This window comes from Homalodisca vitripennis, chromosome 2 (genome assembly GCF_021130785.1).
Source record: "Homalodisca vitripennis isolate AUS2020 chromosome 2, UT_GWSS_2.1, whole genome shotgun sequence".
NCBI classification, from domain to species: Eukaryota; Metazoa; Arthropoda; class Insecta; order Hemiptera; family Cicadellidae; genus Homalodisca; species Homalodisca vitripennis.
The window spans coordinates 18,590,430-18,615,942 of record NC_060208.1 but is presented as its reverse complement, the minus strand read 5'-3'; the positions used below and the strand labels follow the sequence as shown (position 1 = coordinate 18,615,942).

Sequence of the window (25,513 nt, the reverse complement as noted above, 5' to 3'; positions counted from 1 at the left end):
GAGCTGAAAGGCATTGATGCCTTTGGGAGGAACACTCTTCAAATTCGAGAAAGTAAACAATTACGGCACGTTTACTTGATATAATCTCTAAAAGAACTCTTTCTGCATGATATCGTTGAAGAATAATCGAAGAAGCGGCCGTCCCTTTAGTGTACTGGCTGAAATCATCCGAAGACCAAGTCGAGTGCCAGAAGGAGGAATGTTCGCGACGTGAGCCGAGGTGGCGCGGCGGTGGGCGGAGGCCCAACCTGGCCGCCATGACGGATGGAGGCGTTCTCATATTAATCATCCAACCGAATGGTGTCTGGTGCCATGCAAGATGACCGAACATATCGCGACCTGAGTAGTAAGGCTTATGATCCGTGCAGGAGAAGATCCGCGGGAGTTACGATCTCTGGTTGCAGTGTGAAGAAGTGTCAACGCAACCATCAACGAAGGTCCTTCTTGATTTACGCTCGAAATGTTGAAAAACGAGTCACCAACTGGACCTATGCAATAAAATCCAAAACTATCCCAAAAGATTTGCACTCTCATCAGCTGGAAATCAAAAAGGAGATCGACGTGAGAACTACGTTCTTTGTGCGTTATGAAGAATAGAACTCGTTACCATCGTGATCCATCAAAAACTCAATTACATTTTAAGGTGATTACGGAGGATGAGAGACATTGAGGTTATGTTAGGATTGGGTGATATTATGGAGGATGGAAATAGTGAGCGAGTGAAGTAAAATAGGGTTCTTGGATACGATCAAACCCAACGACCAGGTCTAATGGAAGCCAAGGAAATGCTGCAGAGTCCGAGGTCTGCTAAAATACTGCTCCGACACCTATTCCAAACGTGACTCCACATCAGGTGACACAGAAAACCCGATTGCAATACAGACCCACCCTCGATATTCCATCCACAAAAAGGGAAAGGAACCAAAAACCAAAAGGACTTCGTCATCAGTCACAGTGGTCTCCTGAAAGACCATTGCTAATTTCACTCCAGCGCTAGGCGAAATCCAAATTTCCAAATTCCAGCGTCTACTAAAGGTCAAAATTTCGCGGTCCCAGGGTGCATTTCCAAAAAGGTTATGAAACCAAAAAGGTCCTCTACCAGTCACAGTGAACGGTGGTTTCCTGAAACATCATTCCTAATTTCACTCCAGCACTATGTGAAATTCCAAATTGTAACGTGAGCTAAAAGTCAAAATCTCCACTGTCCCAGGGTGCATTTCCAAAAACAGTTTAAGAAACAAAAAGCCAAAAAGAACCTCGACATCAGTCACAGTGGTCTCCTAAAAAACCATTCCTAATTTCACTCCAGCGCTAGGCAAAATTCCAAATGTTCAAATTCCAGCGTCAGCTAAAAGTGAAAATCTCCGCGGTCCCAGGGTGCAGTAGGACTTCCTCGGTCGATATTAGTGATGCATGCTAGAAAACTCTCAAACTGTAACAACGTACAGTTCACGTTAACAACGTTATCACCATTCGAGTAAGTTGACTTATTAAAATGCTATTGGTAATTTGGTACAGCATAATCTCAATGTAGACATACTATACACAATTTTCTGTATTCCCGTACTTATTGTAATTTCAAACAGAACATACCGTAGGAAACATATAAATTGAGTTAGGCCGCATGTTTTATTCACCATTCTAAGAACATTAGGGGGACAAGAACAAGGGAAGTTTCCTTGTCTGGCAGTATTGAAATTTAACAATAAAATCTTAATTATTTAAGAATTAGTACAAGAACTGACGAAGGGAAGAGGTCAAATTAAAGCGACTTGGGACTGCCTAAGGCATGTGTCAAGGTGAATTCTAGGATTTTCCACTCAACTGCTCATATACAGATATTATGTGTACAATTTGGAGGTATTGCAGGCGCGAGGCCTGTGTGCGGTGCGACCTGTAAGGCTGTCAACCACGTCAAACAGACAAATGTTAGCCGCACTTAACAAATGTGCAGCGGCCTCTGTAATGCAGTCTTGCAATTGTGGATGCAATCTGATGCATTTATTCACGGCGATAGATCACACAGGTGCGCGGTGAGGACGGCAGTGCCTGTACATGCTCCTTGTTCTCGGTGAATTCATGGACATGCGCGGTGGCCGAGTCCGGCCCAAAACTGCACCTCCGAAGGGCTCTCCGGGCCCTAAATTTTCCCTCGGGCCGGAACGAAATTTTCCCGTTTTTCACCTGAAACCGTCTATTTCCCCGAACCGACTGCGGATTGATTGACGACCACATCGTCTCGCCGGGTTGACAAAGGGGATTTTCTTCTTGGAGGACTTAGGTGACAAATTCACTACCGGCCCGACTGAATGCTATCTCCATCACGTTCTGGTACTTTGTATTTACCGACATAACCGTCCCTTGTATGCTTTCGGTAAATATAACGTACAAGGCGTTAACAATTGTTTACCATTTAAACTATGGATACTGTCAACGCTTTCGTAGAAATACCTGTTACGTTAACATGGAAGACTCAAAACGTTTACCACTAAGACGATAGATAACAAATACACAATTTTGACGTTAAAGAGGATGATCGATTTATAAAAGTCATTACATAAAAAAAAACATGTATTGAATTAGGGATATTTCACAGATTTAAAAAAGGTGATAAACAAAATAAAATAATGAGACACACGCACACAACATCGTGTAAAAGTAGTTTAAATGCAACTCTGACATTTATGATAGCCATAACACATGTGGTTGGAGTGAATTACGTTATGAGCCTTGGCGGGTGCAGTAAACTTCAACGAGTTGCATTACGGTGCATAACGTTACGAGTTGTGTGCATCACCTTATCTGGCACTGTACAACACTGGAGGCTCTAACGTGAGTAAAAATTATTTCATTTTTCAAAGCCACTGTACTGATTGGGTGAGTTATAAATTACTTCTAGCTCAGTTGAGGGCATTCTCTGTGTGTTCTACGGGTGAAGGCATGCAGTGTGAACATATAACGTATGATTGGAGAAAGTTCAATATGGTGTTCCCCAAGGTTCTGTACTCAGCCACCTAATATTTATTTTTATTATGATAATGCCATACACCTTATACATAACCACTGCAATTCTCCTAATTATGCCGACGATCTAAAACTTTACGTGATCTTTAATTTGCAATAAATAATAATGGCATCTATTAATAACTCAGACAAGGAGAACATAATAAAATAACCAGATTACCGCGAAATAAAATTGAACGGCGAGACAAATTTACTCACGCATGCTATTAGCGGCCAACATATTTAATAAATTATCATAATACATCGATACGCAGTTCAATAACGCTAAAAAAATATCTGCCACTCCATAATACAGATGTGCTTATTACAATATTATCCTACTTTTCCACAGCAATTTTTTTATCCTAATATGGATCTATCAATGAAAAAAATGTCTTCTACAATCATATTATCTCTCATTCTTATCATGTAGAAATGCTCATTTAGGTACGCCCTATCTAGTAAGTTGTGATTAGTAACTAGAACTAAGTAAGTTTTCTTAATTATTATTATTATTAAGTAAATCTATCTACTAAGTTAATCTTTATACGAGTCACGGTCTTATCTTAGGGTCCATTCGAATGGGGGTCACAGTCCAAAAAAGTCTTCGAAGTGGCTCGCCCCTAAGAAATGTAATATTTAAGCGTGATACTGTTTTTTAACTCCGAAAGCTGCCACACTTAAGTGCAATGTGTGTTTTACCATCTCTGGGAACAATGTAAAAATGATAAATACGTGCGAGGAAGAAACCTTTGGGGCTCTATTTCGAGCAAACAGCGGCGTCCTTTCGGGGATCTGCAACTGCAAAAACTGGAGATAACTAGGCGATTCAAGCGGGAGTTTTGGAGGAGGCAACTGCAGAGATCGTTGACTTCAGCGCTCTCGCTCTAGCGCACGCAACAGTCTATCTGACGCTCTCTCTCTAGCGCACGCAATAGCTGCCCCCTCTCCGCGACCATCGCCATCCGTGGCCTTCGCCGCGCCGGGCGGACCGGGCCGGCTCAAACTTTCATCAACTTTTTGCCGAATTTACGAGAGCCTGCGACTAAGCCTGTGAGGCGAGTGGCTGGTGACCGCGCACGCACCGGCGGCGGTAACCTTTACACAAGCGGCGGAGCACGCGGAATCCACAACGCGAACTACCGGTTAATATTCCGAGCTGGCAACGCGTAAACAGGACTTTCACAGAGAGGCACTTCAGCTGGGAATTGCTGGCTAAGTCGTCTTTGAATTGCGCCACTGAAATTTTACCCGATTTTAACGTTTTTTGGGAACAGTTAAAACCTTGCAGACAATTCAATTTTAGGCACCTCCATGGAAAGTAACAACATGGAACGTTAGGTCTTAAATGTAAGCCGATTGTTCCAGCAAACATATTCTTCCACTGAGAATTTTGTAAGCTGTACCGTGGCAACAATTTGGTAGTGTAGAATTAAATTACACATTCGAGGTGTGCCATTGAAGTGGGAATTTTTCTCGTAATTGTTCTGCCAGTGTCCTTTGCTTCACAAAGTCTGTGGCACTCTTTGTGAGGTATTTATAAGGTACACCCAGTATTGAATTGGGAATTAGTCTCGAAATTTGTGTGTCAAAGAATATTTATTGAGTATGAGAAAGATCAATGAAGGTGCGTTATTAAGTAGAAATTGTTCTCGAAATTCATCGGCCCAAGAAGGGTTTGAACATAATGAGAAAAGATCAGTGTCCTTTACTTGATCATAAAGTCTGTGGCATTCTTTAAAGGGGATGTTATTGAAGTGGGAATTAGCATTGTTCTGAAGAGAGTTTATTGAATATAATGAGAAAAGATCAGTGTCCTTTGAAAGAAAATATGCGTTCATTACATGACTCTTTTAACGCTGTTTTAAATATTGTAGAACATTTCAATGCAGTAATATAACACCGAATTAAAATATACAAGATAATACACTTCGTTTGACAATATTTGAGTATCATCATGTTTAAAGCGCACAGAAACGGATTAATACTAATTAACTAATAAATAAATAAATTTAAAAATATAGTTACTCTTTCCGTATGAGTAAATTAACAACCGTGCAGTTGTTACCAGAACAGGAGTGCTGTAAATCAAAAGTAAGTCAAAAAATTGTCAATTAAAATATTTAACGTTGCTGCTGGGTTATAATTCAGACTATGTGTGGAAAGTTTGACACACGTCAATTACTTTGTACTTCACTCTACTTCCAAACGCTCCACATATAAATAATCGAAGTTGTGTAGAAATTGACGTACAATGGGTGGATGATTGGCGTGCAGAAAAGTTATAAATGATGATGCAGGAAAGTTGCGTGGCGAAACACGTACAGAGTAGCACGGTGCAGGAGGTAGAGATCGGCGTACAATGGGTGGATGATTGGCGTGCAGAAAAGTTATAAATGATGATGCAGGAAAGTTGCGTGGCGAAACACGTACAGAGTAGCACGGCGCAGGAGGTAGAGATCGACGTACAATGGGTGGATGATTGGCGTGCAGAAAAGTTAAAAATTATGATGCAGGAAAGTTGCGTGGCGAAACACGTGCAGAGTAGCACGGCGCAGGAGGTAGAGATCGACGTACAATGGGTGGATGATTGGCGTGCAGAAAAGTTAAAAAATTATGATGCAGGAAAGTTGCGTGGCGAAACACGTACAGAGTAGCATGGCGCAGGAGGTAGAGACCGACGTACAATGGGTGGATGATTGGCGTGCAGAAAAGTTATAAATGATGATGCAGGAAAGTTGCGTGGCGAAACACGTACAGAGTAGCACGGCGCAGGAGGTAGAGATCGACGTACAATGGGTGGATGATTGGCGTGCAGAAAAGTTATAAATGATGATGCAGGAAAGTTGCGTGGCGAAACACGTACAGAGTAGCACGGCGCAGGAGGTAGAGATCGACGTACAATGGGTGGATGATTGGCGTGCAGAAAAGTTATAAATGATGATGCAGGAAAGTTGCGTGGCGAAACACGTACAGAGTAGCACGGCGCAGGAGGTAGAGATCGACGTACAATGGGTGGATGATTGGCGTGCAGAAAAGTTATAAATTATGATGCAGGAAAGTTGCGTGGCGAAACACGTACAGAGTAGCACGGCGCAGGAGGTAGAGATCGACGTACAATGGGTGGATGATTGGCGTGCAGAAAAGTTATAAATGATGATGCAGGAAAGTTGCGTGGCGAAACACGTACAGAGTAGCACGGCGCAGGAGGTAGAGATCGACGTACAATGGGTGGATGATTGGCGTGCAGAAAAGTTATAAATGATGATGCAGGAAAGTTGCGTGGCGAAACACGTACAGAGTAGCATGGCGCAGGAGGTAGAGACCGACGTACAATGGGTGGATGATTGGCGTGCAGAAAAGTTATAAATGATGATGCAGGAAAGTTGCGTGGCGAAACACGTACAGAGTAGCACGGCGCAGGAGGTAGAGATCGACGTACAATGGGTGGATGATTGGCGTGCAGAAAAGTTATAAATGATGATGCAGGAAAGTTGCGTGGCGAAACACGTACAGAGTAGCACGGCGCAGGAGGTAGAGATCGACGTACAATGGGTGGATGATTGGCGTGCAGAAAAGTTATAAATGATGATGCAGGAAAGTTGCGTGGCGAAACACGTACAGAGTAGCACGGCGCAGGAGGTAGAGATCGACGTACAATGGGTGGATGATTGGCGTGCAGAAAAGTTATAAATGATGATGCAGGAAAGTTGCGTGGCGAAACACGTACAGAGTAGCACGGCGCAGGAGGTAGAGATCGACGTACAATGGGTGGATGATTGGCGTGCAGAAAAGTTATAAATGATGATGCAGGAAAGTTGCGTGGCGAAACACGTACAGAGTAGCACGGCGCAGGAGGTAGAGATCGACGTACAATGGGTGGATGATTGGCGTGCAGAAAAGTTATAAATGATGATGCAGGAAAGTTGCGTGGCGAAACACGTACAGAGTAGCACGGCGCAGGAGGTAGAGATCGACGTACAATGGGTGGATGATTGGCGTGCAGAAAAGTTATAAATGATGATGCAGGAAAGTTGCGTGGCGAAACACGTACAGAGTAGCACGGCGCAGGAGGTAGAGATCGACGTACAATGGGTGGATGATTGGCGTGCAGAAAAGTTATAAATGATGATGCAGGAAAGTTGCGTGGCGAAACACGTACAGAGTAGCACGGCGCAGGAGGTAGAGATCGCCTACAATGGGTGGATGATTGGCGTGCAGAAAAGTTATAAATGATGATGCAGGAAAGTTGCGTGGCGAAACACGTACAGAGTAGCACGGCGCAGGAGGTAGAGATCGACGTACAATGGGTGGATGATTGGCGTGCAGAAAAGTTATAAATGATGATGCAGGAAAGTTGCGTGGCGAAACACGTACAGAGTAGCACGGCGCAGGAGGTAGAGATCGCCTACAATGGGTGGATGATTGGCGTGCAGAAAAGTTATAAATGATGATGCAGGAAAGTTGCGTGGCGAAACACGTACAGAGTAGCACGGCGCAGGAGGTAGAGATCGACGTACAATGGGTGGATGATTGGCGTGCAGAAAAGTTATAAATGATGATGCAGGAAAGTTGCGTGGTGAAACACGTACAGAGTAGCACGGCACGGCACAGGCGGTAGAGATCGCGTACTGAATACGAGATGATCATCTTGACAGACGGCGCATTAAATGCGTGATGCATATACGCTGGACGCATGCGCTGACACCGCGCATGCGCGTGCGTGCGTCCACGCGTGTAGATCACATCGACAGTCCGCGCCGAGGTCCTTGACACTCCCACGCCGACCCGAGCTGCGTCCGTGTTGGTCCGGCAGCCGTCAGTCGAGCAGGGTAATGTCTAGAGAATTCTCCCGATATGCCCAAGACCTAAACTTGGAATAGTGTTGTAAACCCAACGGTAGACAGAAAAAGTGAGAAGTAAATTTGAAATCAGCTAATATGAAGTGCCGCAATGCCTAAGGCATTTAAAACACGTCTGAAAACCGCGAGTTCATGGCACATGTTTGGGTGACCACATGATTGGCTGACTGAAGATGGTGCTAGAGTGGGAAATTCGTATGAATGAGCAGTAGGATTAATGGAACAAATTGTATGTATGAAAGTAACCTAGATGTCATGTACGAATCCAAAATTTTAGCACATTTTCTTGCTTGACAATTCCTGTAACATGTACAAATTATTATTATTAGAGCTGTCAATATGACAGAATACGTGAACATATCGTTGTTCGTTGACATGAACAGAATATATAATGATTTGAACAATGGAGGATAGGCTAGACAGTGTGGCAACTGATTCAATGCCTAAAGATAAATGCTGTTCCCTATAAGACAGGATGGTCATGGGTCCAATCCACCGGAAAAAAGTAAGTATCTCACAACGCTTGCATTTCAGATCACGTGTTTTGTCATTGAAATGATAAAAACCGCATAAAATATACTATAAATGCAATCTAGGTGTAACTACTATAACTACCCATGTTGCATCGTTATAATAGTCGTGTACATCGTTTTAATTTATAAGCACAGTTAAATGGTTGAACTTGATCAAACAAATTCAATACAAAATAGCTTAAAATTCAATTTTTTGATACTTTTTTCGATATAATAAGAAAAAAGTTTTAGTATAACTTTAATATACATCCAAGGGGTAATTTTGTCATCAACGTTGTCGAAAAGGTCGAATATGCTTTTAATGCATGTTTTGGTGTTAACAGTGTTGGTGTGATATCTCACTGAAGCCAGGCGTGTTATATCTCAATGAAGCCAAGGCGGAAGAACTAGAAAAGACGCGAGACGAATTTGTCCAGTGGTCTGACCTATGGACCGCTGAACCTATTCACTATTCGGGCACCCCTTATCTTACCCAAGATCTATTTAAGTACCAGAGATAGTAGAGGAGGCCGGGAGGCTCTCTGCGCCTGAAGCTACCCAAGGTCGTCAACCTCGCCTTTATCACAGAGTAACTCTTATCTGAACCCAGTAGCTTCCCAGTCACCAGTCACTGAACTCTCGTAGTACAATCTAAGATACTAACTTTCCATGCAAGGCAACATCAGTGAAGTGCCTCTCTGTCTCTTGTACAAGAGGAAAAGGCTTACATGATTGTAAGATCACAAAAAGACAGAGATAACCCATTATGAATGAGAAAGAATTGTTCTGTATAATCACATAAACTGAACTTTTCATGCAAGATCATTTATAACTTTGAAATAAATTAAAGATATGCAAAAGTTTTCATTATTTCAGACACTTAGGTTTAGTTCACAATTTTAGCTAACAAAAGTATTCGCAGTGGAGAAGACTGTTTAAAAGAAAATTGTAGATCTCTTTAATATTGATGATTACTTCAGGTTTCCATCTAAGATTTTGAAATGAAGCAGCCCCGTTTTGGAAAAAATTTAAAATGTCTTACTGAAAATGATATAAACACAAACAGACAACTGAAGTTCTGAAGGACTCAGCAAAACGTAGCGAAATGGTTATCTGACATACGGATGTTTTTTCTTATTTACCTTTTGATCCAAAGAGTTCTTTCAAGGAGCAATAGGAAGCTATGTACCAATTTATTAGTAATATAGTCTCCAAAGGTGTTTATTTTTGTAAAATTATATTTCGCAGCCAACATTTTTTATCAGTAGCTCATGTCAAAGTAAATTATACAGGCCTGCCATAAGCCACACCTCAATTAGATATAGCCTAAGTATATATATCTTCATTCATCTTCCTCTTGATAAACCACTGACTACCAGATATTTATAAGTAATTAAGATCCACTGTAAAATTAGCTGAATCTTTGAAGTCCCTCAACAATACATTCTTTCCGATATATTTTTAGTTGAGGTTCTACATTATGAGAGGGGCCCGGTGTAATCATTTTGGTAATCACACAGTACCACAGACCGGAAGACGAATCAATTCCTAGAATATCCCAGAATTATAAGATTGTAGCTCTACTTCCGCACTGTTCCTGTTGAAAAAAATTTCGAACTTCAAGTTTCGAAAGAACCATTGGATACTTTTGACTGCAAGATTGTTTCAGTTATCCATTCCATTAGTGAGAAAAAAAATTAAAATAGTCTTCCGCATCAAATTCTTCAACGACCTAAATGATGGAGCCGTTTTCCACATCCCATTCTGTTGTAGTGCTGAAGGCACTGGTACTGGAAATTGCTGTAAACTGTAGCCCAGACTCTCGTACATGGGAAGATGCTTTCGAACTCCTTTACTTAGACTCTTGAAAAGTCCAAGCAACTCTGGTGTCAGTAGCGGGCGTTACTTCCGCATCCTTTCAGTTCTTTTGGTAATCTCCACAAGATTTTATGATGTTTCATTGAAAATTATACATCTCTGTTTAACATAATAATTGTCGAATCGAAAGTATGATTATGTTCTTCTGAAATTGCTGAAAACACTGGTACTGGAAATTGCTGTAGACTCTCGTACGTGGGAAGATGCTTTCGAACTTCCTTTACTTACACTCTGAGAAGTCTTCAATAATCTTTGGTGTCAGTGGCGGGTTTTACTTCTGCATCCTTTTCAGTTGTTTTGAGTACCTCCATGGGTATTTAGAGAGTTAGTATTGAAAACAATACATTTCCTTTTAATATAACAATTGTCAAAACGATTGTATGATTATGATCTTCTGAAATTGCTGAAGACACTGGGTATTTCCAATGTTCTTCCGTTGTCATTGATGGCAGTCCTTGCCGGAGGCAATGCATTCTCAACTAAAAGTTGTGCAGACAAACACACCACGTGAAGTTAATGAAAATACTTTGACGGTACTCCCCTGGTCTGCATCCTCTGTCGCGTCGCCCAGGAGGGCAGGATGGTACTGTAAGTCATGTTATGGTAATAGCTAACGGAGCAGCGCACACTCAGTCCAGTCAGCGACCTTCGCAGAACCTGTTCTACCTCCGCCCCTCCCCGGACCCGAGCCCGCCGAAACTCCGCCGGGTCCAGGCATAATGAGGTTATTTTAGGAAACCCGTATTTTCAGAGAGGAATTATAAAGGTTCGCTCTGGACCATGGATAGGTTTATTTTGGGCACCCTGACATTTTCCAAGTCCTTGCATCATCTTCACCAGCGCACTTGAGAATGCTCTAAAACCTTTCACAGTTTATAACTTAAGTTGTCCTGAAAATGAATCAAAATTAATTTTGGGAGCAACGTTAAACTTTTGTAAGCTGACTGTCAGATCAATCTGTTAATGAAGACAATGTTCATATCCCACGTCTGCGAATTTAAGGCTGATTCAGCTAGTCTTCACTGACGGAGGAACCGATACTAATTCACACATGGATTGAGATAAATGGATTGTACTTGACATCAGATAAATTTAGGGACTAACGAGAACAAAACCAATCACTCACTAATCCCTAAATTGAAATAAATATCTAAATGAGTATCTTTATCAACTGTTATAAATTACAAGCAGGTGGTAGTTGTAGCAATAGGACATTGGTATGATCTACAGATTGACTATTCTCAGGTGGAAAAGTACAAGAGTAACCGCCAAACGTAAACAATCCAGATAAGTCCAGTTAAACCCACTTGACTTCAAGAAGGGCTTTAAGAAAACATCTATGTTGATTATTGATGTACTAGTGACGAGAGCTCTTGAAAACCTCAGTGAAATATCATTTACAATTAAGTTGAGCCTGTTATATACACCAAACTGATTTTAACCAGTTTAATGTGCAAAGTAGGATACAGTAGTGTATTCTCTCTCCGGAATTTCTGAAAGGGGGTTGTGCATATTGACGGTAATTTGGGGGGTTCTGGCTCTAGAACTACCAGACTCTGGAGAGTTCTGGCTTCTAGAACTACCAGACTCTGGAGAGTTCTGGCTTCTAGAACTACCTGACTCTGGAGAGTTCTGCCTTTTAGAACTACCAGACTCTGGAGAGTTCTGACTTCTAGAACTACTAGACTCTGGAGAGTTCTGGCTTCTAGAACTACCAACGTCTGGATTTGAAAGCTATCGTACTCTGGGAGGGAGTTCCCAACCATTCTAAGATTCTGGCTCTAAGAAACTCATTGGCCTCTAATAGATTCCAGGCTATGTGTTTCCAAAATCAAGAAAATCATATTTTTCGTGGATTCACTTTTACATACGAGTTCCATTTAATTGGCTGAGTGTTAGCGAAGTCTATCTCTCGAAGGACTAGCATAGTCATTTCTATTTATCTGTCCGTCTGTCCCTATGACACCTCTAAAACGAACTGACTTATAGAATTAACATTTTCCATGAAGCTCCATTTCTATATAGGCAACACAGTATTCTATGAAGGTTCATGCCACCTCGTGGGATTTGGCTGAGCGTTAGTGAAAATGTTTACATTGGTTATATGAGTAACCACGATGGTTACAAAAAATATTTTATCTGTAGACTTTAAATTTTGGATGAAACTTCATTTCTACATGAACAAGATGAGTTCTAAGATGGTGCAAGTCCAAGATGGAATTTGGCTGAGCGTCATTGAAGGCCACCACTAAGTAGACTGATTTCTCTTTTATCTTCTAAGGAATGTAACATTCTTTCTGTATGATTATTTGTGTGTCTGTCTGCAGGAATAGAGCGAAATCAGTTGTAGATTTTAAGTTTTGCAAGAAGCCTTAGTGAAGCCTGTTTTGCGACACTCGGCGTGGCCTACTCCTACCTGTATTAATTAAACTCGATCGAAAATTATAATATTATTGTGCTTTGCATAGTTACTTGAACTACTAATATAACTAATAAATGAATATGGAAAGTATGAAATAAGTTAATTCATCCACCTTGTGAGATACATTCGGACGGAATTTTCAACGGAAAAGTTTATATATACGAAAGGATCACGAGAATGGAACTACGTATCGTAGTTGGAAATGAACTAACTTATCAGGAGCACAGAAGTTAGGGATAGAAGAGTCACTTCTAGCTGCCGCATACACTTGGATGTGCTTACCATAATTGAAATAATTGTGCAAAATAAAAACGAAACAATACAGTTTATGCAATAGTAGACTGACTACTCATAACTTATTTTGGAAATTTGTAAATCTCAAAACAGTCAACTACGGTCACAAAACAGGTAAAATTTGTATCATTTCTGCTCCCTGAAAAAATAAAATCACAAAATAACAAATTCAAAAATATGCAAAAAGCTTTGATTTTGAAATCAAGAATTTACTATGTACACTTTACACGGCAACGTTTCATACATGTTGCAACGGCCCTTCTCAGGGTGACCCAAACTATTATTGTTCGGAAAGTAAACAAAACTAACACTAAGAATTTCAGTTTTTAGTTTCGTTTAAATTTTATTTTTTCGGATTAAAAGTTTTGGATTTTTGTTAAACTCTCTACAGTGATAAGCGATTCCTTCTATGATAACATTTGAGATTTTCCACCGATACCTCGAGTCAAAATCCTATAGAAGTGAAGAGCCGTTGATTGCCTTAAAATGCAATTTCTTAGGGTTATCGCATGTACAGAGTTTTATATTTATGAGTTACACCAACAATACTTAACATCTATTTCCTGGCCTTTATGACATCTTCCTCGACTCTCCGACATACTGTTTACATAACCGTTCAACTCACGCATTTCTATAGAATCCAGATATTATCTCTTACTCAGAATCCATCGAGCAGAATGATGACAATGATACCTCCTGCAGTTCCCACTTGAGTTTTCCAATAAAATTTTATTTTATACGTAGAAACCCATAAGTTTTAAAGACATGTTGTATGACTCAGACATCCTGTTTACCTGATCTGTTACCCGGAACTGGGCTCGACCCCATCCGTACGGCAGCCTGTCCTGACAGAGATAACATCTCTAACTCAGTATCCGGAGAGCAGAATGAAGACGATGATACCCCCTACAGTTCCCAGTTGAGTTTTCCAATAAAATTATTCTATTTACTATACGTAGAAACCCATGTTGTTAAGACATTTTCTATGACTCAGACATCCTGTTTACCTGACCTGTTACCCGGAACTGGGCTCGACCCCATTCCATATGGTAGCCTATCCTGACACAGAGATAACATCTCTCACTCAGTATCCGGAGAGCAGAATGGTGACGAAGACAGCTTTTGCAGTTCTCAGTTGTGTTTTCCAATAAAAGTGATCGATTTACACGTGCAAAAACCATAAAACGCGGCGTCAAAATTGAGGTAGCCACCACAAAAAAGAGGCTGATGCCGCTACAGCTGTTAAATGATGCGTGGCGGTAGCGGCTAGCAGACGTGATAGGTTGCGACCAGTCAGCTGATTACATCGAACCGTCCACGCCAGTTCCTGGAAAATGGTTCCCTCCCTTGTTCGTACTGAAGTTCATTATTAAGTTACAGCTATTTTTATTTTGACAAAGCCAGTCTCCGTGTACTCAAATTCGAGATAAAAAAGCGTCGGTTTATAGTAATAACTTATTTCGTAGTAAGTTTTGACCACAACTTCAATAAATATACTTCTATCAAATGATCTTACTCCTTTTGAGATTATCGATTAATTAGATTATTTATGGTTATTTACAAAGATGGTAGCTTAAGTTTGTAGGGGTATAAAGCTTGATTAATAATAGGTACAGTATAAACAAATCTATCAAAAATTATAGAGCACTATCAAATGATTTTACTCCTTTTGAGATTATCGATTAAGTAGATTATTTATGATTATCTACAAAGATATTACGAAATAATAGGTACAAATTAAACAAATATATATAAAAAACTGTAGAGCACTATGAAATGATTTTACTCCTTTTGAGATTATCGATTAATTAGATTATTTATGATTATCTACAAAGAAGGTAGCTTAAGGTTGAAGGGGAATAAAGTTTGATTGTGTGACTATAACTACGTAACAATCTGAATTTGGTGCATAAATTATGAAATAATAGGTCAAGAATAAAAAAAACTATCAAAAACTATAGAGCACTATAAAATGATTTTATTACTTTTGGGATTATCGATAAATTACATTTATGATTACATTTTCATTTGACTATCACTCTTTATGAAAACTGCTTGGTTAGTCATGAACTCTAAAATAGTTCACAATGGCAGATTACGGCCTACTCTTGGTGGTAAAAGGGTTTTTGATAAAATAAACATGTGTTTACAGTTTGCAGTTTTGCAACGATTGCTGACTCGACAGCAGTGTTCAGTGCATGCATGAATGAACATTGTCGCGGCGCAGTGGTGCACAGCGTCATAGCTTATCACTGTCTAGACCGCTGTTATCAGTTTATATGGTCTATTGCCGCACGTAACCCACATTCCCCACACAACCTTGGCGAACCGAGTTCAATTACTTGCTCGGGATAGTACAGCCGTGATGTATTATCAGGGAACCATGCAACCCGTTCCTTGTAACGTGTCTTGAAATTCTCTCACGTCAGAAATAATAATTTATTAGCAGATTTTGATAAATTAAAAGCAAAACTGGAGTTAGGTTCGGGTAGAGGAATAACAAGGGCAGTAGAGAAAAATGGACAAGAAGAAAAAGCAAAAGAAGAATAAAATGTTAATAATCTTTGAACGTGAAAACAGCTACGAATATATGTGAGGATAGGAGAAGGGTGAAAGGCATAAGTATAACAGTTCGTTTCGATACAAGGGCAGCAGAGACAAATGAACAAAAAGAAAAAATCAAAAGAAGAATAAAATGTTGAAACTCTTAGAACACGAAAACAGCTACGAAGATGAAAGTATAGGAGAAAGGTGAACGGTCTAAGTATGGCAGTTCGTTTCGGGTAGAGAAATAACATGGGCATCAGAGAATAATGAACAAGAAGAAAAGGCAAAAGAAGAATAAAATTTTGAAACTCTTAGAACACGAAAAACCTACGAAGATGAGAAGATTGGAGGAGGGTGAACGGCATAAGTATGTCAGTTCGTTTCGGGTAGGAAAATAACAAGGGTAGCAGAGACAAATAACAAGAAGAAAAAGCAAAAGAAGAATGAAATGTTGAAACCCTTAGAACACGAAAACAGCTAAGAAGATGAGGATTGGAGGATGGTGAACGGCAAAAGAATGTCAGTTCGTTTCGAATAGAGAAATAATAAGGACAGCAATGTTGAAACTATTAGAACACGAAAAAGCTATGAAGATGAGATGGTTGGATGAGGGTGAATGGCATAACTATGACACTAGACCAACTATTGGCCTGTGAAAAAAGAAAACGAAGTTCATAGAACTTTACCCTCTCTCGAAATTCAATCAACATTTGAAATTTTTAGATTATGCTCATTCATTCTACTTGTATAACATTAAATAAGTAAGGTGGGCAATTTAAATACCTACTTGTAATCGATAGATTTTTTTGTCTTTGACACGTGTTTTTCAACTATCCGTAAATATTAGTTGAGCCCTGGAACCGAGAACGCCCATTACCCGTAATCCTTAGACCACCTCGGCGTGTTGCTGCCGCAGCACCATCAGTCTCACCTCATTTCGCCCAATTACCCGTTTAACTCATTAACAAAAAAAATCTGTTCGGATAAATGTGCGGTGGGCACGCATGACACCTTCCGGTCTGCCGAAATACTGAACCACACATGGAGAATAAATAATTTAGCAAGAAAAAAAACCTGAACAAAACAAACAAATTGATTATTAATACTATGAATTATGCAAGCCGTAATCTGAATATTACGAGTACCTCAAGATTCAGCGATTGGCTCTCAGATCTTTAACAAAATTTACTTTACGTGGATCTCTTGAAACCAGAAGCAAACCGATCTGTAACTTATGTCCTACAATGTTATCTGAACAATTCGATAACTAATTATTTATGAGAACATTACAAAACCATTAAAATGACAATTGTGATAAGACTTATAGTAATTTCATTTGGTACCCCCTTTATTAAAATCTGATTATAAACATAAGATTTGACATTTATTTGAGCTTTGAAACTATAAGCAAAAATTAAAGGGGAGGATTTTATGGAAATAAAGAGTTTTTGGCAGTTTTAGTACAATAAAAGGTCTGTTTTAGGTGGATTTCACAGAAATTTCTTATTACAATAGTCCTCGTTTCGGTATAATGGTCGGTAAATTTTCAATACACATACCATATCGATAAAGGTCCCTGCAAAACCACCCTCCATTGGAAAATATCCCTTACATAAATAAGTTCCTAAGTCACCTGATAAAAAAACAAGATTACATTTTTACAATTGACAAAATTTAGATCTCAACTACGGTCGACATAAATGTGTTTTATGAAATATTCGAAATTAACTTTTGATTTTGGCAGGTGTTGATAGTTGATGTCTCCTAACGTTTTGATATGGTGGCTGACTGAAGTATCGACAACCGTATTTTATATACCCGTTATAAAATAACAGGCAAAAAAGAAAGAAGTAGAACGTGAATGTAACTAGTAAAACGTTTGCAAAATTCGTTGACATTATTAAGCATTTGCCGTCCCGCAATGGTCTATATTCGATGAGACCAACCTATGATTCGAAACGTATTCCGGGTGCAACATATCGTAACCGATTCAATTAAAGTTGATTTGACGGTTGCACTTACATGTCCCATTTCTTCAGCCAGTCTGATTAGATTAAAGTGTGAAGATGACATCGGTTGACATTTAGGACGACTTATATCGTGGTAATGTAATGAAATGTACAGTGAGAAAAGTTTAAGATTTAAACAACTTTTCGTTTTATACAATATAGATATCTCGTAAATACTCTCAATAAAGTTCGTGGCCTAGTTATTTAGATGCGTGTGGTAACACCGAAGTCAACTACGCAGTAATATTTACAAGCGTGTGGTAACATCAATGTCAACTACGCAGTAATATTTACAATCGTATGGTAACATCGAAGTCAACTACGCAGTAATATTTACAAACTAAGTCAACTTCGCAGTAATATATACAATCGTATGGTAACATTGAAGTCAACTACGCAGTAATATTTACAAACTAAGTCAACTTCGCAGTTATATTTACAAGCGTGTGATAACATCAATGTCAACTACGCAGTAATATTTACAATCGTACGGTAACATTGAAGTCAACTACGCAGTAATATTTACAAGCGTGTGGTAAAATCGAAGTCAACTACGCAGTTATATTTACAAACTAAGTCAACTTCGCAGTCATATTTACAAGCGTGTGGTAACATCAATGTCAACTACGCAGTAATATTTACAATCGTACGGTAACATTGAAGTCAACTACGCAGTAATATTTACAAGCGTGTGGTAAAATCGAAGTCAACTACGCAGTAATATTTACAAACTAAGTCAACTTCGCAGTAATATTTACAAGCGTGTGGTAACATCAATGTCAACTAAGCAGTAATATTTACAATCGTATGGTATCATTGAAGTCAACTACGCAGTAATATTTACAAGCGTGTGGTAATATGGAAGTCAACTTCGCAGTCATATTTACAAGCGTGTGGTAACATCGAAGTCAACTCTACGTAGTCATATTTACAAACGAATTCAACTACGTAGTCATATTTACAATTGTATGGTAATATCGAAGTCAACTACACAGTCATATTTACAAGCGTGTGGTAACATGGAAGTCAACTACGTAGTCATATTTACAAGCGTGTGGTAATATCGAAGTCAACTTCGCAGTCATATTTACAAGCGTGTGGTAACATCGAAGTCAACTCTACGTAGTCATATTTACAAGCGTGTGGTAACATCGAAGTCAACTACGCAGTCATCATTACGACTCCTGAATAATCGTCAGAGCCCACAAAACTACAATTACCTATAAAATGACCAATTACCAATTTCAAATGATAGATGCACATTTTATCTGCCTTTCTACCAAAAGTGAAGTCGAGTTAAATCGTATACTGGTAGCGGAAACACATAAATTTCTAGAATATCCCGCGGTGGGACAAATTCTGGAAAGGAAGAAACTGGTGATGTTTGTTGGACTCACATGTTTCCATATGCGGGGCATGGGGTGACATGGGCCCTGGCAGCCCCTTGCACGCTGTTACTACTCCCTCCGTCGCAGCCGTCACGTTGGAGTCCTCTTCCTCTTGGTCGATCTGCCGCCTCGGCCTTGTCGTCGCCTCCGCCTTCACGAGCAACACCAGGCAAAACCAACTGGTCAACAGTAATACCCGCGCCGCCGTTGTATACGTGCTCCTCCTCTACTCGCTGTCCCACAGGTCCATACGTCTCCGGACCACCGCGCCACCCTGCAACACAACCAACAATACAGCACTAGGGTGGACTGGGTGGTTGCGGTGGTCGGTGGTTGCGGTGGACGGTGGTCACCGGAGAGGCTGGACCTGCTGTACGGAACTTCACGCGGAGAGGGGATCGATCATTTTGGGTTGCCACTAACAATTATGGAGTGGTGGGTGGGGAAAGCATTTCTAAACTGGATAATTGGAAGAAAGCACTGTGGTTTTGCTACTTACTAGCGATTATCGAGTGGTGGAGGAAGCATTTCTAGACTGGATACTGCAAACAAAAGATTGCGGTGTACATACGCACTAGCAATTATCGAGTGGTGGAGGAAGCATTTCTAGACTGGATACTGGAAGAAAGCAATGTGGTTTTGCTACTTACTAGCGATTATCGAGTGGTGGAGGAAGCATTTCTAGACTGGATACTGCAAACAAAAGATTGCGGTGTACATACGCACTAGCAATTATCGAGTGGTGGAGGAAGCATTTCTAGACTGGATACTTAGAACAAAAGATTACGGTGTACATACGCACTAGCAATTATCGAGTGGTGGAGGAAGCATTTCTAGACTGGATACTTAGAACAAAAGATTACGGTGTACATACGCACTAGCAATTATCGAGTGGTGGAGGAAGCATTTCTAGACTGGACACTTGGAAAAAAGCATTGCGTTGTATCTACGCACTAGCAATTATCGAATTGTGATGTATTATTGTATCGAGTTTCCTAAAAAGCCAGCAGTACTCTTGAAGAAGGAGAATATTTTTCGTACAATGTAGTAAATAACATAATGTAAATATTGTTGTCCAATTAGAAAGGTGTGACTAATATGACAAATTGGGAATGAGTAGGAAACGTGAAATAGATGAAATCAAAAAATGTGACAGAGTGCAAATTAATGTAAAAATAGCTTTTGACCCTCAAACTGTTCGTTTGACTACTGTATATAGAGAACCAGTGTATTGTTCAGTTTGATATGTGTCGGGATTGTTGGAGAGGCAGAATTTCGACAGCAGCAAGAGGAGATAATCTTGAGAGAGGTGTTCTTTTAAAACAAACGGGGCGAGGAGAAGCGAGGGAAGTAATTGACGTTTGGATCAGGCATTAGACTCTGGCGGCGAACGCTTGCTGTTCGGGGGTAAATTGCTTTTCTTTCTCGGAAATAAAAACGTCCGAAACAAATTACGCAGAAGCTTAACGACAGAAAAACTTTTAGTTGTCCAATTAGACTTTTGCCAAACAAAGTACGCTTACGTGCCTGCCGGGCGTAAAAACAACTTTTAGCTCCTCGTCGGTTAGCATAAACAACCGATTGTTTTAAACAGGGAAACTCCGGTTAATTGAGTATCGCCGGGAATTGTGTGACATTTACTTTTAAAATTTATTCGAGTAACATTCCAGAAATTAACTGATCATTTCCAAGCTATTACGTTTTTACGGCTTCGAAAACGCTAGCAAAGATAAGTCGTAATTAAATACGCTATCAAGAGGTTAAAGAAAGTTTATGAGTGATTTCAACTTTTAAATTTGTGGTACTTAAACGTAAAACGAGATGACATTTTTAAATTAATACTTGACGAATGCGAACTATGTGGAAGCTTCAGAATCTTTAGATGAATCAGAAATTTGTACTTTTGTTTACACGGGAAAGTGTTGTCGTATTGGGTTAATTAGTTCTGCATAATTAATTCGTAAACTCTCACGTTGTTATGATCGACAATTGATCTTGTAATATTAGTGTTACAGTTCGCGCTTCACAGTTGTATGTTTATTAGCAGATACCCGCTGCTTCGCCCGCAATCTCTATGCAAAATTCCGTGTATTTGTTTGAAAATGTCCCATGATTACTGTAACACTTGAACCATTTTAGAGCAATAGTTTTCTTAGTAAAAGGACTTGTGTAATGATATGGCACTATTAATTTTTTTTTAACGTGGAATTAGCCATATATCGGGCATCAAGTAGGCTACTCATTTTACAGTGTTCATGATTAAGAGGAGCAGAAGTTAATGAAAAGTGTGCGTAATTCTTATTTCAGGTTTTGCACTTCTAGTTCAAACTAATTATATTTCCAACGCAACATTGGAGGTTGCTATTTTGCCCCGAGGAACAATATAAATAAACCTATATATAATTTAGTAATGAGATCGGATTCAAAACAGTATAGTTTTCTAAATTATCTGGACACAGATATTGTTATTGAAAACTAAAAACTAAAATCGACATCAATAATACTAACACATTTCAATACTTACATTATGACAGTTTCCATCCATATGTAAAGATAATACGTGATACGGTAAAGTTCTTGCTTCCTAATCCAAGTTCGTCATATCATAAATTTCCTCGGTCCAGTCTTGGCATTATGTCTGTATTTATGTATATATCTAATAAGTATTGTGTACCACATAAGTGAGAAATGGATGCGATGTCACCTCGACGATTTTCTGTCATAAAAATTACATTTAGTGTCTCGTGTATTGATTTGTGACCCAGAATATATAAATTGGTTAGCCTAAGATTTTAAAATAAGTTATATTTCACTTTATAATAAAAATAAATTGAAATTACTATTTAAAATAATTAAACATATGGCCGTGCTGTCATAACACAATGTTTACACATAACAGTTGAACTGACTTCTTGAATTCACATTACACAACTTTAGCGACCAAGATGGGATTTTTGTTGCTTAAAAAACCAGTGGGGCGTAGCCAGGAAGGATTTACGAAATAAGAATAGGCATATATTCATCCTAGGGATCCTACAAATCCATTTAAAATTTCAGTACACTCCGTTGAATAGTTTATACGCGAAAGCAAAACACACAAAGGCTCTTTCAAATTTATATTATTGTTTGTGTGTTTGTCCTTTAGGGAATCGCAAAATATTAGACAGACCATTATGAAAATTTGTATGTATACGTATTTTTCCATGGAGAAGGTTTATAAGCTAAGCCCATTGATGTAACTCACCACCAAGCGGCGCTGCAAAAGATAAAAGGTTTAAAAGCGCCTGCACACTATAAACTGCAATTACGAGACAGTTACGTATATTACATAGCCAAACACTATTTGAAGGCGCTAAGTTATTATGTATATTTGTCTTTAAGATACATTTCTGATTGAACTTAAAGTTTGAGTGTTAGACCACTTTATAATAAAGTACAAGTACGTGCACAATGGCTATAAACATAAACATATTTTCTTGATCGTGGCAACAAGGCAAATTCTACATCGGCGTTGTAAATATAATTAAATTAAACCAGTGAAGTTCACATACACGGGCAAAGCTTACGAAAAGCGTGCAAAGCCGCGGGAAACAGCTAGTTAGGATATAATTAATTATTATATTGCTTCATTTTTTATGTACCAATAATTATTGCTTGTTTGGTATTCGCGACATTAGTAGAATTTATTCGTAGGGAAATTAAAAGTAATGAGGCTTGAGCAATAACAAACTAAATTAAGTAAACACTGCCATTGAGTTATGGAGATGATAAGACTACTTTAACAGCACAAACATGATTACTAACTAAACTATCGGAAACAACGCACTTTGATAAACCCTTATAGGCGGGACAGACGTAAAGCTTCTTCGTAAGGCCTCACTCTCCAGTGACAACGGTCGGTATTTGCTCTGAAACAGTTGTCACTATTTATTTCCTCTCAGAATTTTAGAATGTTTTAATCTGATGGTACAGATACAAGTTAAAAACATACAACTGCTATTAGCTTACTCAAAAGCACCTTTGATAACTTAACTGAAAATATCACAAATTAAAAAGAAATTGCACTGTTGATAGGTTTATGTAACCCAGTACCGGGTTAAGTGTGGACTCTTCAATCTCATCTTCACAACTATCTGGTACTTAAGAGTTGAAACCTGGCTACGACAAGGTCCGTGTGAGGTACGTCCATACAGACTCAACACACAGCCCAGAATTGCTAGCACACTCCGTTTTGAATACTTCCTAGTTCATTTGTTTCAGGGCAATCCCTCCCAAACAAAAACGTTCCATTCATTAATAGATGTATTCATATATATATATTTAAACACATATGTGAAAGAAACGGCCAAATACAAAATAATTGAATCGTAAAAAGTGAGGGCTCTGTGGTGTAATGGTAGCACATTCACCCGGCAAGTGAGAGATCCGGGTTCGAGTCCCGGCGGAGCAAGTACTTTTTGCGATTCAATGTTTATTGAAATAAATTAAATTCGGCTATTGCCATTTATACAAATTTAATGAATGTAAATAGAAGTCATTTGACAGGTATTTGGTCTTCCGATCATATGTTAGTTTGGTTATTTAAACACATATGTGAAAGAAACGGCCAAATACAAAATAATTGAATCGTAAAAAAGTGAGGGCTCTGTGGTGTAATGGTAGCACATTCACCCGGCAAGTGAGAGATCCGGGTTCGAGTCCCGGCGGAGCAAGTACTTTTTTGCGATTCAATGTTTATTGAAATAAATTAAATTCGGCTATTGCCATTTATACAAATTTAATGAATGTAAATAGAAGTCATTTGACAGGTATTTGGTCTTCCGATCATATGTTAGTTTGGTTATTTAAACACATATGTGAAAGAAACGGCCAAATACAAAATAATTGAATCGTAAAAAGTGAGGGCTCTGTGGTGTAATGGTAGCACATTCACCCGGCAAGTGAGAGATCCGGGTTCGAGTCCCGGCGGAGCAAGTACTTTTTGCGATTCAATGTTTATTGAAATAAATTAAATTCGGCTATTGCCATTTATACAAATTTAATGAATGTAAATAGAAGTCATTTGACAGGTATTTGGTCTTCCGATCATATGTTAGTTTGGTTATTTAAACACATATGTGAAAGAAACGGCCAAATACAAAATAATTGAATCGTAAAAAGTGAGGGCTCTGTGGTGTAATGGTAGCACATTCACCCGGCAAGTGAGAGATCCGGGTTCGAGTCCCGGCGGAGCAAGTACTTTTTGCGATTCAATGTTTATTGAAATAAATTAAATTCGGCTATTGCCATTTATACAAATTTAATGAATGTAAATAGAAGTCATTTGACAGGTATTTGGTCTTCCGATCATATGTTAGTTTGGTTATTTAAACACATATGTGAAAGAAAACGGCCAAATACAAAATAATTGAATCGTAAAAAAGTGAGGGCTCTGTGGTGTAATGGTAGCACATTCACCCGGCAAGTGAGAGATCCGGGTTCGAGTCCCGGCGGAGCAAGTACTTTTTTGCGATTCAATGTTTATTGAAATATATATATATATATATATATATATAAGGAGAGGCTGATTCCCTTTTAAGCCTTATTCTGCCCGTCCTCATGGGCCAATGGCCTGTGCGAGGATCTTATCAAACAGAATTAGGGGGAGTGTGGATACAGTACAAGATCGATGGTACTGATAAAAAGTGTTTCGATCACAGACAGGATTCGAACCTGGATCTGTAACTCAGTCCCAAAGTCCAACGTCTTAGACCGCTCGGCCATCGGCATTCCCAACCGAGAATATATATATATATATATATATATATATATATATATATATATATATATGTTACCAAATTCTTCAAAATTCACTAGTAGCAAAACACGCAAGACATATCCTATCATCGGCAACTTGTCTTGTGAATCTAAAAATGTGATTTACCAAATTCAATGTAAAAAATGTCCAGCAGATTATATTGGCTCAACAACAAATACCTTGAGGACAAGAATGACAGGACACCGATTTGATTATAAACACCAAGATTTAAAGAAAACTGTCGTGACTCATGGTATAAATCACAATGAAACTTTCGAAAATACATATTCAGTCAAACCTATTCGGCAAGTACATACAAATTCAAACCCAATTTACCTCAGAACATTAGAACAAGCACACCAATTGGTTTTAAAGAGCAAAATTCCACATGGACTCAACATCAGATAACTTAGCCAAAAACGTCTAAATTTGAAATCAACATATGGAACAATTGTTTAGTTCATGTCATCTGTATTTATTGTTATTACTTATTCGCTGTTTATTTACTTTCGTTTGTACTGTTTTCTTTTATATTTTTATATTTTATACATTTTTTGCACCTGAAGACGGTTTTCACCGAAATATAGTGCCAATGTTTTAAAAACAATTTGTTTTAATTGTAAAGTAATTCACTACAAATAATATATATATATATATATATATATATATATATATATATATATATATATATAATTTCAATAAACATTGAATCACAAAAAATACTTGCTCCGCCGGGAGTCGAACACGGATCTCTCACTTGCCGGGTGAATGTGCTACCATTACACCACAGAGCGCTTACTT

The 25,513-nt window shown here is 38.9% G+C and overlaps 1 protein-coding gene across 1 annotated transcript in view; it reads right to left on the bottom strand.

The window, feature by feature from the left end:
• Positions 1-25,513, bottom strand: part of LOC124353623 (protein TMEPAI-like) — a 137,188-nt gene that overhangs the window by 96,107 nt on the left and 15,568 nt on the right. The window contains exon 2 of the mRNA XM_046803547.1: positions 18,925-19,189. Coding sequence (XP_046659503.1) covers positions 18,925-18,955 — 31 coding nt within the window. The 5' untranslated portion in view covers positions 18,956-19,189. The remainder of the gene's footprint in view (positions 1-18,924; positions 19,190-25,513) is intronic.